Genomic DNA, 13191 nt, shown 5'->3' with positions numbered 1-13191 from the left:
CCTCCGTAATGTCATCTGCAAACCTCTGTAATGTCACCTGTAAACCTCTGTAATGTCACCTGTAAACCTCTGTAATGTCACCTGTAAACCTCTGTAATGTCATCTGTAAAGCTCTGTAATGTCACCTATAAACCTCTGTAATGTCACCTGTAAACCTCTGTAATGTCACCTGTAAACCTCTGTAATGTCACCTATAAAGTATAAACCTCTGTAATGTCACCTGTAAACCTCTGTAATGTCGCCTGTGAACCTCTGTAATGTTGCCTGTAAACCTCTGTAATGTCACCTATAAACCTCTGTAATGTCACCTGTAAACCTCTGTAATGTCATCTGTAAACCTCTGTAATGTCACCTATAAAGTATAAACCTCTGTAATGTCACCTGCAAACCTCTGTAATGTCACCTGTAAACCTCTGTAATGTCACCTATAAACCTCTGTAATGTCACCTGTAAACCTCTGTAATGTCATCTGTAAAGCTCTGTAATGTCACCTATAAACCTCTGTAATGTCACCTGTAAACCTCTGTAATGTCACCTATAAAGTATAAACCTCTGTAATGTCACCTGCAAACCTCTGTAATGTCACCTGTAAACCTCTGTAATGTCACCTGTAAACCTCTGTAATGTCACCTGTAAACCTCTTTAATGTCATCTGCAGACCTCTGTAATGTCAGCTGCAAACCTCTGTAATGTCACCTGTAAACCTCTGTAATGTCATCTGCAAACCTCTGTAATGTCATCTGCAAACCTCTGTAATGTCACCTATAAACCTCTCTAATGTCACCTGTAAACCTCTGTAATGTCACCTGTAAACCTCTGTAATGTCACCTGTAAACCTCTGTAATGTCACATGTAAACCTCCGTAATGTCATCTGCAAACCTCTGTAATGTCACCTGTAAACCTCTGTAATGTCACCTGTAAACCTCTGTAATGTCACCTGTAAACCTCTGTAATGTCACCCATAAACCTCTGTAATGTCACCCGTATACCTCTGCAATGTCACCTATAAACCTCTGTAATGTCACCTATAAACCTCTGTAATGTCACCTGCAAACCTCTGTAATGTCACCTGTAAACCTCTGTAATGTCACCTGTAAACCTCTGTAATGTCACATGTAAACCTCCGTAATGTCATCTGCAAACCTCTGTAATGTCACCTGTAAACCTCTTTAATTTCATCTGCAGACCTCTGTAATGTCACCTATAAACCTCTGTAATGTCACCTATAAACCTCTGTAATGTCATCTGCAAACCTCTGTAATGTCACCTGTAAACCTCTGTAATGTCACCTGCAAACCTCTGTAATGTCACCTGCAAACCTCTGTAATGTCACCTGTAAACCTCTGTAATGTCACCTGTAAACCTCTGTAATGTCACCTGTAAACCTCTGTAATGTTACCTGTAAACCTCTGTAATGTCATCTGTAAACCTCTGTAATGTCATCTGTAAACCTCTGTAATGTCACCTGTAAACCTCTGTAATGTCACCTGTAAACCTCTGTAATGTCACCTATAAACCTCTGTAATGTCACCTGTAAACCTCTGTAATGTCATCTGTAAACCTCTGTAATGTCACCTATAAACCTCTTTAATGTCACCTGTAAACCTCTTTAATGTCATCTGCAAACCTCTGTAATGTCACCTGTAAACCTCTGTAATGTCACATGTAAACCTCCGTAATGTCATCTGCAAACCTCTGTAATGTCACCTGTAAACCTCTGTAATGTCACCTGTAAACCTCTGTAATGTCACCTGTAAACCTCTGTAGTGTCACCTGTAAACCTCTGTAATGTCACCTGTAAACCTCTGTAATGTCACCTGTAAACCTCTGTAATGTCACCTGTAAACCTCTGTAATGTCACCTATAAAGTATAAACCTCTGTAATGTCACCTGTAAACCTCTGTAATGTCGCCTGTGAACCTCTGTAATGTTGCCTGTAAACCTCTGTAATGTCACCTATAAACCTCTGTAATGTCACCTGTAAACCTCTGTAATGTCATCTGTAAACCTCTGTAATGTCATCTGTAAAGCTCTGTAATGTCACCTATAAACCTCTTTAATGTCACCTGTAAACCTCTGTAATGTCACCTATAAACCTCTGTAATGTCACCTGTAAACCTCTGTAATGTCACCTGTAAACCTCTGTAATGTCACCTATAAAGTATAAACCTCTGTAATGTCACCTGTAAACCTCTGTAATGTCGCCTGTGAACCTCTGTAATGTTGCCTGTAAACCTCTGTAATGTCACCTATAAACCTCTGTAATGTCACCTGTAAACCTCTGTAATGTCATCTGTAAACCTCTGTAATGTCACCTATAAAGTATAAACCTCTGTAATGTCACCTGCAAACCTCTGTAATGTCACCTGTAAACCTCTGTAATGTCACCTATAAACCTCTGTAATGTCACCTGCAAACCTCTGTAATGTCACCTGTAAACCTCTGTAATGTCATCTGTAAACCTCTGTAATGTCATCTGTAAACCTCTGTAATGTCACCTATAAACCTCTGTAATGTCACCTGCAAACCTCTGTAATGTCACCTGTAAACCTCTGTAATGTCATCTGTAAACCTCTGTAATGTCACCTATAAAGTATAAACCTCTGTAATGTCACCTGTAAACCTCTGTAATGTCATCTGTAAAGCTCTGTAATGTCACCTATAAACCTCTGTAATGTCACCTGTAAACCTCTGTAATGTCACATGTAAACCTCTGTAATGTCACCTGTAAACCTCTGTAATGTCATCTGTAAAGCTCTGTAATGTCACATGTAAACCTCTGTAATGTCACCTGTAAACCTCTGTAATGTCACCTGTAAACCTCTGTAATGTCACCTGTAAACCTCTGTAATGTCACCTGTAAACCTCTGTAATGTCACCTATAAAGTATAAACCTCTGTAATGTCACCTGCAAACCTCTGTAATGTCACCTGTAAACCTCTGTAATGTCGCCTGTGAACCTCTGTAATGTCGCCTGTAAACCTCTGTAATGTCACCTGCAAACCTCTGTAATGTCACCTGTAAACCTCTGTAATGTCGCCTGTAAACCTCTGTAATGTCACCTATAAACCTCTGTAATGTCATCTGTAAAGCTCTGTAATGTCGCCTGTGAACCTCTGTAATGTCGCCTGTAAACCTCTGTAATGTCACCTGCAAACCTCTGTAATGTCACCTGCAAACCTCTGTAATGTCACCTGTAAACCTCTGTAATGTCACCTGTAAACCTCTGTAATGTCACCTGTAAACCTCTGTAATGTCATCTGTAAAGCTCTGTAATGTCACCTGTAAATTTTAATATTTAATGTTAATTTTACATGGCTGAATGTAAATGCTGTTCGAGAGACAAGACTCTAACATACAATGACTAAAAGCATTCATAAACATGATTTTGGTTACTATTTAAATAACAAGGATTTTGTCGTGTTATGTGTAATGCGATTGTTTTGTTTTTCAGTTATCCCATGCTAAATCTGCCATTACCTGGGTATGCACCATTAGAATTTTCTACACCTGTCAAAGAACATAGTTTACCACTGAGAATTGGTCGTAGTAAACCAACCCAATCAACATTGGACTTAGTGGATACACACACACCAAAATGGGTAAGTTTTCTTGGAAATCATGTTTTAAGCTGACCCTCAGCTTGTAGTGTTAATATATGAGAGAACACAAATGCCATCCATGCACAAATATATGTTTTTTTCACAATTCAATAGTACATACATTAAACGTAATGGGACCTTGATGCATGTCATTTTGTAATTTCTGATCAGTTTCAATATGGCTGACTGTTGGTGATTTTATTTTACAATGAATGCTGCTCCAGAACCATATTCCTGACATATTTTGAGTGATCACATTCAAACGTCTTTAAAATCAAATATTTCATGTATAACTTTATTTCAAAATTTGTGCATACATTGAACATAAAATTATGTTGGTGCATGTCATTTTGTTTTGTATTTTGAATTCAGGGGTTCATTAAGCTACTTCCAGGGTTCATCTATCTTCTTCCAGGGTTCATTCAAATGCTTTCTGTTCCACTGTTGATCACATTTTACTAACAGTTTAATCTTGGGGTCATTCTTGTTGGAATGAGTCTTGGGAAGCAGACATGAGTTCCAATTGATTAGTCTTGGTAAGAAGACAGAGGTTCCTATTGTTGAGTCTTGGTTAGAAGACAGGGATTCCTATTGAGTCTTAGAAAGAAGACAGGGATTCCTATTGATTAGTCTTGGTAAGAAGACAGGGGTTCCTATTGTTGAGTCTTGGTTAGAAGACAGGGGTTCCTATTGTTGAGTCTTGGTAAGAAGACAGGGGTTCCTATTGATGAGTCTTGGTAAGAAGACAGGGGTTCCTATTGTTGAGTCTTGGTAAGAAGACAGGGGTTCCTATTGTTGAGTCTTGGTTAGAAGACAGGGGTTCCTATTGTTGAGTCTTGGTAAGAAGACAGGGGTTCCTATTGATGAGTCTTGGTAAGAAGACAGGGGTTCCTATTGTTGAGTCTTGGTAAGAAGACAGGGGTTCCTATTGTTAAGTCTTGGTAAGAAGACAGGGATTCCTATTGTTGAGTCTTGGGAAGCAGACAGGGGTTCCCATTGTTCACTTATTAGCAGTAGGTACATAATTACTTGAATTGTGTGGGTTTTTTTCTGTTTTACACAAAATATGTTTACCGAGTAATATTGATACAATTTATTTTCTTTTATTTGCTTTCAGTTTGATGGACCTCCGCTAGCCTTTATTCAGCAATTCATTGTGAAAGCTGTTGTATCACCGTGGCAGTCAAATCTTATTCCCCCTGATGCTTTCCGTGCTCCACTATCCAAAGTATTTAAATTAGTTGATGAAATTAATAGCTATCAATACAATGAAAGGTAAAGCATTTCTGTGCATCAATTTGAAATGTGCACATTGCACTAACATAATTTTAATATTTGTAATCACAAGATTACTTTGTTGGAGGTAAATTTTTGTCAGTCTATCCTTACCTTACCTCGGACATGTCTGTTCTAATTACATTTAAAATTCATACATACATCAAACATCTTGGGAGACATACACACATATACATATATCAAAATAGTTGTATGATTCAATTCAATTGTATATGGCATCTGTATACACCTCATTTTGGTTTGCAGATAAGTTTTAGCAGCCATTTTGTTTGAATGAATGCTTGTTTCAGCGCATTATCTCTGAGATGCATTGACTAATTATGTTCAAACTTGACTGATGTAGGTCTTGATCAAAATAGTTGAATAAATGTGGAAAAAAAATAAAGTTGATTTTGGCATTCGAAAGTTCAAAAATTTATTTTCCACTACGAATATATTTTGGTATAAGAGTATGTATATTTAATGAGCACTTAATGTTATATTCTGTACCATTCAGCCTCACTGTCAGAAGTTTTTGCTACTACGTTGTTGAACCGTTACCTCATTACCAGTCAAGTTATGTGTTACCAAAACATGGCTGTTTAATGATATCACCATCACTGATATGGGAGAAAGGTGTAACACAGTTCCTAAACGATAAAGCACTTATAGAAAGTATTTACAAATTCCAAGGGAAAACCATTGAAACTTCACCCAATTTAAAAGGTAAGTAATAGTTTCATATAGGAGTCATGTTCTTTCCCCAAAAAACTAAAAATATTTGTGACTTCTTTTCTATGATAATAAAAAAACACCATTTCCAATGTAAATGTTATAAAAACTTTATTACTTCTGACAAAAATCCTGGAGAAATCCTGGTACTGTACATGATGTGTATCAATATGATATTTTTAATGATATGAAGATTCATCTGATATGAAACAAAAATGTAATAGATGTACCTGTGAAACTATGCCTCATATAAATTTGAGAACAATTAAACATGATTGCAAAATTTCATTCATTCATGACAGTTCTGGAAGGCATTTTCTTTAGCAAAACCAAAATTGTTGTCAAATAAGTTTGCCAAAATATTTGAGAGGTGCTGTGATTTGATATTCTGATCAAATATTGTGAAACACACATTGAATACAATATATTAGCTAAGACATTAATTGGGTCCATAATATTTACCAATATAATGTTTTACCAAAAGCAAAGTCCAGGAGGACAAATCACAATATAATCTGGGTAATTGATAGCATCACACTTTGTGTGCTTAGTGCAAAGAGAATAACAATGTGTCTGGTGCATGACCTTGTCATTGACATATACATTAACTTTAAAGCTTGGTACTAGATAATTGCTATGTTTATACAACAGCATTTTGTCAGAGCCCTGCAACTCAAGCCAGCAAAAATGGCCGTGTATACGTGTTCGGCTTTAGCCAAGTTTGGCTCCAATAAACGCTCGGGGTTGAACTCCGATAGGGCTGGGCTCCAACCGTGTCTATGCATTGGGGGGCCAACTATCGAGCCGGAATCACACCCTCAATCGTCTTCTTCAAATAACCTCTCATTTCATTATGGTGGAGACAACATCGTTTGTATTTCACATAATGTCTGGCTTGGCAAAGAGGTACGCACCCTAATATCTATTTGGCAGAGTAAAGAAATACTGTGATAGATTTATAGAAACAGAAATGCCATTCGAAATTATGCGACAAAAATGTGAAAGGATGACTGAACAGATCCAATGGAAATTGAATAAACTTTTTAAAGACGCCGAAGATAAAAATCGTAGAAGCAATCATGGTGTTCCTACTACATGTAGGTTTAGGTTGACAACTGTTACACATATCACAACAGTTGAACAATTATAAGATGGTAATTTTGCATGACAATAACTTAATAGCTGTACCGGTACACATTTAGCACATTTTAGCTGCTGTGTATTGTGTTTATTTGAGATGCATGTACATAAATTATCTCAGACTCATGACTGTTTCTTCTTTCTCCCAGCTCAACAGAATCATGCCACGTAAAGAGTAAAGAAACAACAACACAAGCACAACACCAAAATCATTTTCAGTCATGTTGTTTTCATACTAAATATTTGACAGTGCTGTTCCATTCGACTCTGATCGAACTGAATTGAACTCGACTCTCTATCGGCCCCTGACCGTGTAAACGTGTTGGAGATAATCTCCTGTTAATCGGTGGGAGGAGCATTAGTTTGGCTCCAATAGAATGCTGCTGTATGAACCTAGCAATTAGTTGTTCGCCCTATCAGCTATCAGCTTTTTAAATGCACCTCCTTCTGATTTCCATCTCCGATTTGGTATGACATCACAATTCGATACCAACACAATGATAAGAAGCAAAAGGTCAATAACATTTCATCAGCAAAGATTTAACATTTATTAGCTATCACATGACCATGTATCAGCCAATCAATGCAGCTGTGTTGTGTGGGATATTGATTGATGATACATTTTACGCTAACCTTAAATTTAAACCTCATAATTTAAACTCAATTTGTTTTGCATTTTTTTTTAGATTTATTGTTCGGTATACCTTGGAAATTTAGTGGGATTTCCAGATTTTATATGAGAAATAGACAGCGGGTAATATCTTATGCTGTCACCTTGGTGTTACAGTCCTATAATTCTAGGTATGTATCTTAAAAATCATCCTAAATTATTTCCACCTGTTGAATATTAAAATTTGTTACGGCACAGAGTTACAGAGGATATTAACCATATATAGGTATTATGTGAAGGTCACTGTCGGAGAACTTCTCAATTATATTTCCATTTTAGCAGATAACATTGCAGACAAAAATAGAGGAATAATAATGACATTTTTTGCTATTAGGAGTCAGTAATTTCCTAAGAATGTGTGACCTCAAAAAGTAATGATCTAAGTCCACTAATTCCTTTACCTAGGATTGATTTACCCTTTCAGTATATATGAATTGAAGTTGATGTGTTATTGTCACCTTTGTTTTCATTACAGTTTTATAGATGGTTTAAAATCACATATCAATACAAAATACCCAGGTAGTGTTCATAATAATAGTGATGAGGAACAAATAACACATGTATTTTTTCAGGTAAGTAGCAATGAGATTTCTGATAATGAAAGTTGTACATATGTATAGTTAACCCTTGCACTCTGACATCATTCATAAAGTTTAATTAGGATGCTGTGAGGAGTACATAAAGTATTAACTAAAATGTGTAGTAAACATTCTGCTTTGACTTTTTATTATTTGCTTGAATTTCATTTGCAATTGCTTTTGAATGGTGCCCCATCAGACCGTTTATTAAATGTGCATCTCCAATAGAAGAGCATATAAAATAATCACATTTGTCATATCCCATTTCTGCAGAAAAAAAACATTAGTTCGAATAAACAATTCGGTTTCAGGAAAGGCTGCTGCACACTTGGAAAGTCTGGAAAGTAATAATTACGAAATATCTATATAATTATTGAGAAATACAACTCTAGACAAAAAAATGCAAGAAACCATACAAATTATAGACAAATTAAATGATATTTGTTAAACAGACCTGAAACAAAGCTGCAACTTGAGAATTATATTTGTTAAACAGACCTGAAACAAAGCTGCAACTTGAGAATTATATTTGTTAAACAGACCTGAAACAAAGCTGCAACTTGAGAATTATATTTGTTAAACAGACCTGAAACAAAGCTGCAACTTGAGAATTATATTTGTTAAACAGACCTGAAACAAAGCTGCAACTTGAGAATTATATTTGTTAAACAGACCTGAAACAAAGCTGCAACTTGAGAATTATATTGTTAAACAGACCTGAAACAAAGCTGCAACTTGAGAATTATATTTGTTAAACAGACCTGAAACAAAGCTGCATCTTGAACCCAACTCTCGTCTATCAATTTATTAAAGCTACAATAGCTGTAACTATTGACTTTTTTTCCTCCAAATTTTGTTTTTAATAAAATATTTCGTGTGTCATTAGTGTCAATTTGTAACAGCCATTGCCTGAATGTGGACACTGAAAACTTAACATATTCACTATGTACTGATGTCACGTTACCCATTAAATCACTTACAAAAAAAAGGGAGCAGTAGGGTTGCATTCAGGTCTTCACAGGGTTTGCCATCTATTGGAATCTAATTTTTAGTACAAAATAACAACATACCGAGGGCCCTGGACATAATGTCAAATACAATGCCGTGTTGAGAGGTTAAGCCTCTCCCTGACAGTTTCTAATAATTAGGGTTTCGAGCACTAATTGCTTTGCTTATTATTATTTTTCCACCGTTTTTTGTAACCACTGTAACTTGAAAAATAATGCTGCGATTGATTTGCTATTTTGCATGCTGATAAAGGGCCATGAGTTGTGGTGCATACCCCACAACCAGCCATGTAGGTCACATGACCTGGACGCCATCTTAGGTGGAATACAAACCGGAAGTGCTCAATTGCACCACTTTCTGAGGGTCTAGGAGCTTCGGTTTTTTTGTATGGCATCATTGGCTCATGTGTAGCAAATATCATAAATACAATCTTTAGCGGTCATGTGACATTGGCCGCCATATTGGATTTACTGAAAATGACAAAAAAACTTTAAAAATCTTCTTAAAAATGACTCATTCATGTGATTAGAAATTTACTTTGCAACACCTATGGCAATAGCTCTACAAAAATTATCTTCTTAAAAACTGCTTGTTTGTTCGACAAGCAATTTAGAATATGGCACCTACGTTGATAGCTCTGCAAAGTTACTGAAGCAGATTTTTGAAAAATGGCTTCCTTTGGCAGCCATCTTGGATTTAGTAAAAAGTGAAATTACGCTATAACTCATGAATAATTTGCCAGATTGAAACCAATGCTGGCATACAACATCCCTTCAATAAGACGATTATGTGTTCATGAAAATATTTCCCATGATTCAAGTGGTTTTGGCGGCCATCTTGAATTTATCCAAAAAATGCAAAAAACCTCAAAAAATTATCTTCTTAAAAGCTACTTTTTTGTTTTACCAGCAATTTATAATATGGCACCTATGTTGATAGCTATACAAAGTTACTGGAGAAGATTTTTGGAAAATGGCTTTCTTTGGAAGCCATCTTAGATTTAGTAAAAAGTGAAATTATGCTATAACTCATGAACAATTTGCCAGATTTAAACCAAAGTTGGCATACAACATCCGTTCAATAAGATGAGTATGTGTTCATGAAAATATTCCTCATGATTCAAATGGTTTTGGCGGCCATTTTGAATTTATCACAAAAAGGAAAAAAAAACCTCAAAAAAATGATCTTCTTAAAGACTACCCGCTTGTTTGACAATCAATTTAGCATATATTATCTCTGTTGAGATACTATATGCAAGCAAGCAATCAATCAATCAAGCAAGCAAATGCAATTTGCCATGAGCCACACAGGCTCGAAACCCGTCATTGCTGCTATGCAGCTATAATTTTATTTGTCATTGCTTATAATAGTGTGTGTTGTGCATCATAATTTCCTATGGTTCCCACCATATGACAGAATTCAATGAAATGGTGACTGCTTACCCTTGTATATTAGCCAATGAAATGGTGACTGCTTACCCTTGCATATTAGCCAATGAAATGGTGACTGCTTACCCTTGCATATTAGCCAATGAAATGGTGACTGCTTACCCTTGTATATTAGCCAATGAAATGGTGACTGCTTACCCTTGTATATTAGCCAATGAAATGGTGACTGCTTACCCTTGCATATTAGCCAATGAAATGGTGACTGCTTACCCTTGCATATTAGCCAATGAAATGGTGACTGCTTACCCTTGCATATTAGCCAATGAAATGGTGACTGTTTACCCTTGCATATTAGCCAATGAAATGGTGACTGCTTACCCTTGCATATTAGCCAATGAAATGGTGACTGCTTACCCTTGCATATTAGCCAATGAAATGGTGACTGCTTACCCTTGCATATTAGCCAATGAAATGATGACTGCTTACCCTTGCATATTAGCCAATGAAATGGTGACTGCTTACCCTTGTATATTAGCCAATGAAATGGTGACTGCTTACCCTTGCATATTAGCCAATGAAATGGTGACTGCTTACCCTTGCATATTAGCCAATGAAATGGTGACTGCTTACCCTTGCATATTAGCCAATGAAATGGTGACTGCTTACCCTTGTATATTAGCCAATGAAATGGTGACTGCTTACCCTTGTATATTAGCCAATGAAATGGTGACTGCTTACCCTTGTATATTAGCCAATGAAATGGTGACTGCTTACCCTTGCATATTAGCCAATGAAATGGTGACTGCTTACCCTTGCATATTAGCCAATGAAATGGTGACTGCTTACCCTTGCATATTAGCCAATGAAATGGTGACTGCTTACCCTTGCATATTAGCCAATGAAATGGTGACTGCTTACCCTTGCATATTAGCCAATGAAATGGTGACTGCTTACCCTTGCATATTAGCCAATGAAATGGTGACTGCTTACCCTTGCATATTAGCCAATGAAATGGTGACTGCTTACCCTTGCATATTAGCCAATGAAATGGTGACTGCTTACCCTTGCATATTAGCCAATGAAATGGTGACTGCTTACCCTTGCATATTAGCCAATGAAATGGTGACTGCTTACCCTTGCATATTAGCCAATGAAATGATGACTGCTTACCCTTGTATATTAGCCAATGAAATGGTGACTGCTTACCCTTGTATATTAGCCAATGAAATGGTGACTGCTTACCCTTGCATATTAGCCAATGAAATGGTGACTGCTTACCCTTGCATATTAGCCAATGAAATGGTGACTGCTTACCCTTGTATATTAGCCAATGAAATGGTGACTGCTTACCCTTGTATATTAGCCAATGAAATGGTGACTGCTTACCCTTGTATATTAGCCAATGAAATGGTGACTGCTTACCCTTGTATATTAGCCAATGAAATGGTGACTGCTTACCCTTGCATATTAGCCAATGAAATGGTGACTGCTTACCCTTGCATATTAGCCAATGAAATGGTGACTGCTTACCCTTGCATATTAGCCAATGAAATGGTGACTGCTTACCCTTGCATATTAGCCAATGAAATGGTGACTGCTTACCCTTGCATATTAGCCAATGAAATGGTGACTGCTTACCCTTGCATATTAGCCAATGAAATGGTGACTGCTTACCCTTGCATATTAGCCAATGAAATGATGACTGCTTACCCTTGTATATTAGCCAATGAAATGGTGACTGCTTACACTTGTATATTAGCCAATGAAATGGTGACTGCTTACCCTTGCATATTAGCCAATGAAATGGTGACTGCTTACCCTTGTATATTAGCCAATGAAATGGTGACTGCTTACCCTTGCATATTAGCCAATGAAATGGTGACTGCTTACCTTTGCATAATAGCCAATTTTAAGTATTTTCACATGTACCATTCAACATATTTTAATGACACAAGGTACATTAGACATGGTCATAATAAGACATTCCGATGATTTTTGCCCCATGTGTATTGAATAATATGTGCTTTTTATATAGTAAATACAGTATTCCTTGTACTTCCAATACCTTCAGCACGAAAGAGTTTTTTCTAAGCTTTCTTTGATTTTCCTGTTACTACAGGTGTAAAGGAACACAACTGAATTGGACATATTCATAACAGCCATTAACATGAAAAAAGAAAAGAAATTAAAACTGTCTGAACTTTCATCTGTAATAACTTTCTATTTTCAGAATGAAGCGGGATTTGTAGAGCTTACGCCGTTATGTATAATGTATGCTATATTGTTTATGTACATATATTTTTCAGTTCGTAAGTATTGTATAATATAATATAGTCCTGTCCTTTATAATACATGTACATGTTTGGTTTGCCTCTAATGAAGTGAACGAAAAGTCATAATAGTGCCAAATGTCTGTCATCCATTGTCATTGTTGTTAACTTTCCTTGTTGACGTGATACATTTGTAACTCCAATAATATGTAGCTGATCACTATCAAACTTATGGTTATGGTTGAGGTATAGTTGGCCTGTATAGATCAATGAATTTAATAACAAATATACTAGAATTATTTGTTTGTTTTAACATATTAAAGGGATGTACATTCAGGATTCCTAGCATTCGAGTCAATCAGATTGTTTGGAGAATTTTGTTGAAGTTCATGACAAACAAATTAACTGTAGTGTTGATTTGTGCATTCAAATGTCAGATCATTCAACTTCAATTAACAACACTACCAACTCTGTGTTGCTGTACACATCACACTGCCACGGCTGCCTCCTTCTGCTTTCTATGCTTT

General features: G+C 36.4%; 1 protein-coding gene across 4 annotated transcripts in view; it reads left to right on the top strand.

Moving 5' to 3' along the window:
- LOC102809393 (sterol regulatory element-binding protein cleavage-activating protein-like) overlaps window positions 1-13191 on the top strand; it is a 56861-nt gene that overhangs the window by 23509 nt on the left and 20161 nt on the right. For all 4 annotated transcript variants that reach the window (XM_085501007.1, XM_085501005.1, XM_085501006.1 and 1 more), the window contains 6 exons: window positions 3456-3603; window positions 4721-4878; window positions 5396-5604; window positions 7437-7551; window positions 7896-7992; window positions 12625-12703. In XM_085501007.1, coding sequence (XP_085357133.1) covers window positions 3456-3603; window positions 4721-4878; window positions 5396-5604; window positions 7437-7551; window positions 7896-7992; window positions 12625-12703 — 806 coding nt within the window. The remainder of the gene's footprint in view (window positions 1-3455; window positions 3604-4720; window positions 4879-5395; window positions 5605-7436; window positions 7552-7895; window positions 7993-12624; window positions 12704-13191) is intronic.

Source organism: Saccoglossus kowalevskii, chromosome 7, assembly GCF_978046115.1.
Source record: "Saccoglossus kowalevskii chromosome 7, keSacKowa6.1, whole genome shotgun sequence".
NCBI lineage: Eukaryota > Metazoa > Hemichordata > Enteropneusta > Harrimaniidae > Saccoglossus > Saccoglossus kowalevskii.
Note: the sequence above shows the minus strand (reverse complement) of the source record. Positions and strands in the feature narration are given on the sequence as shown.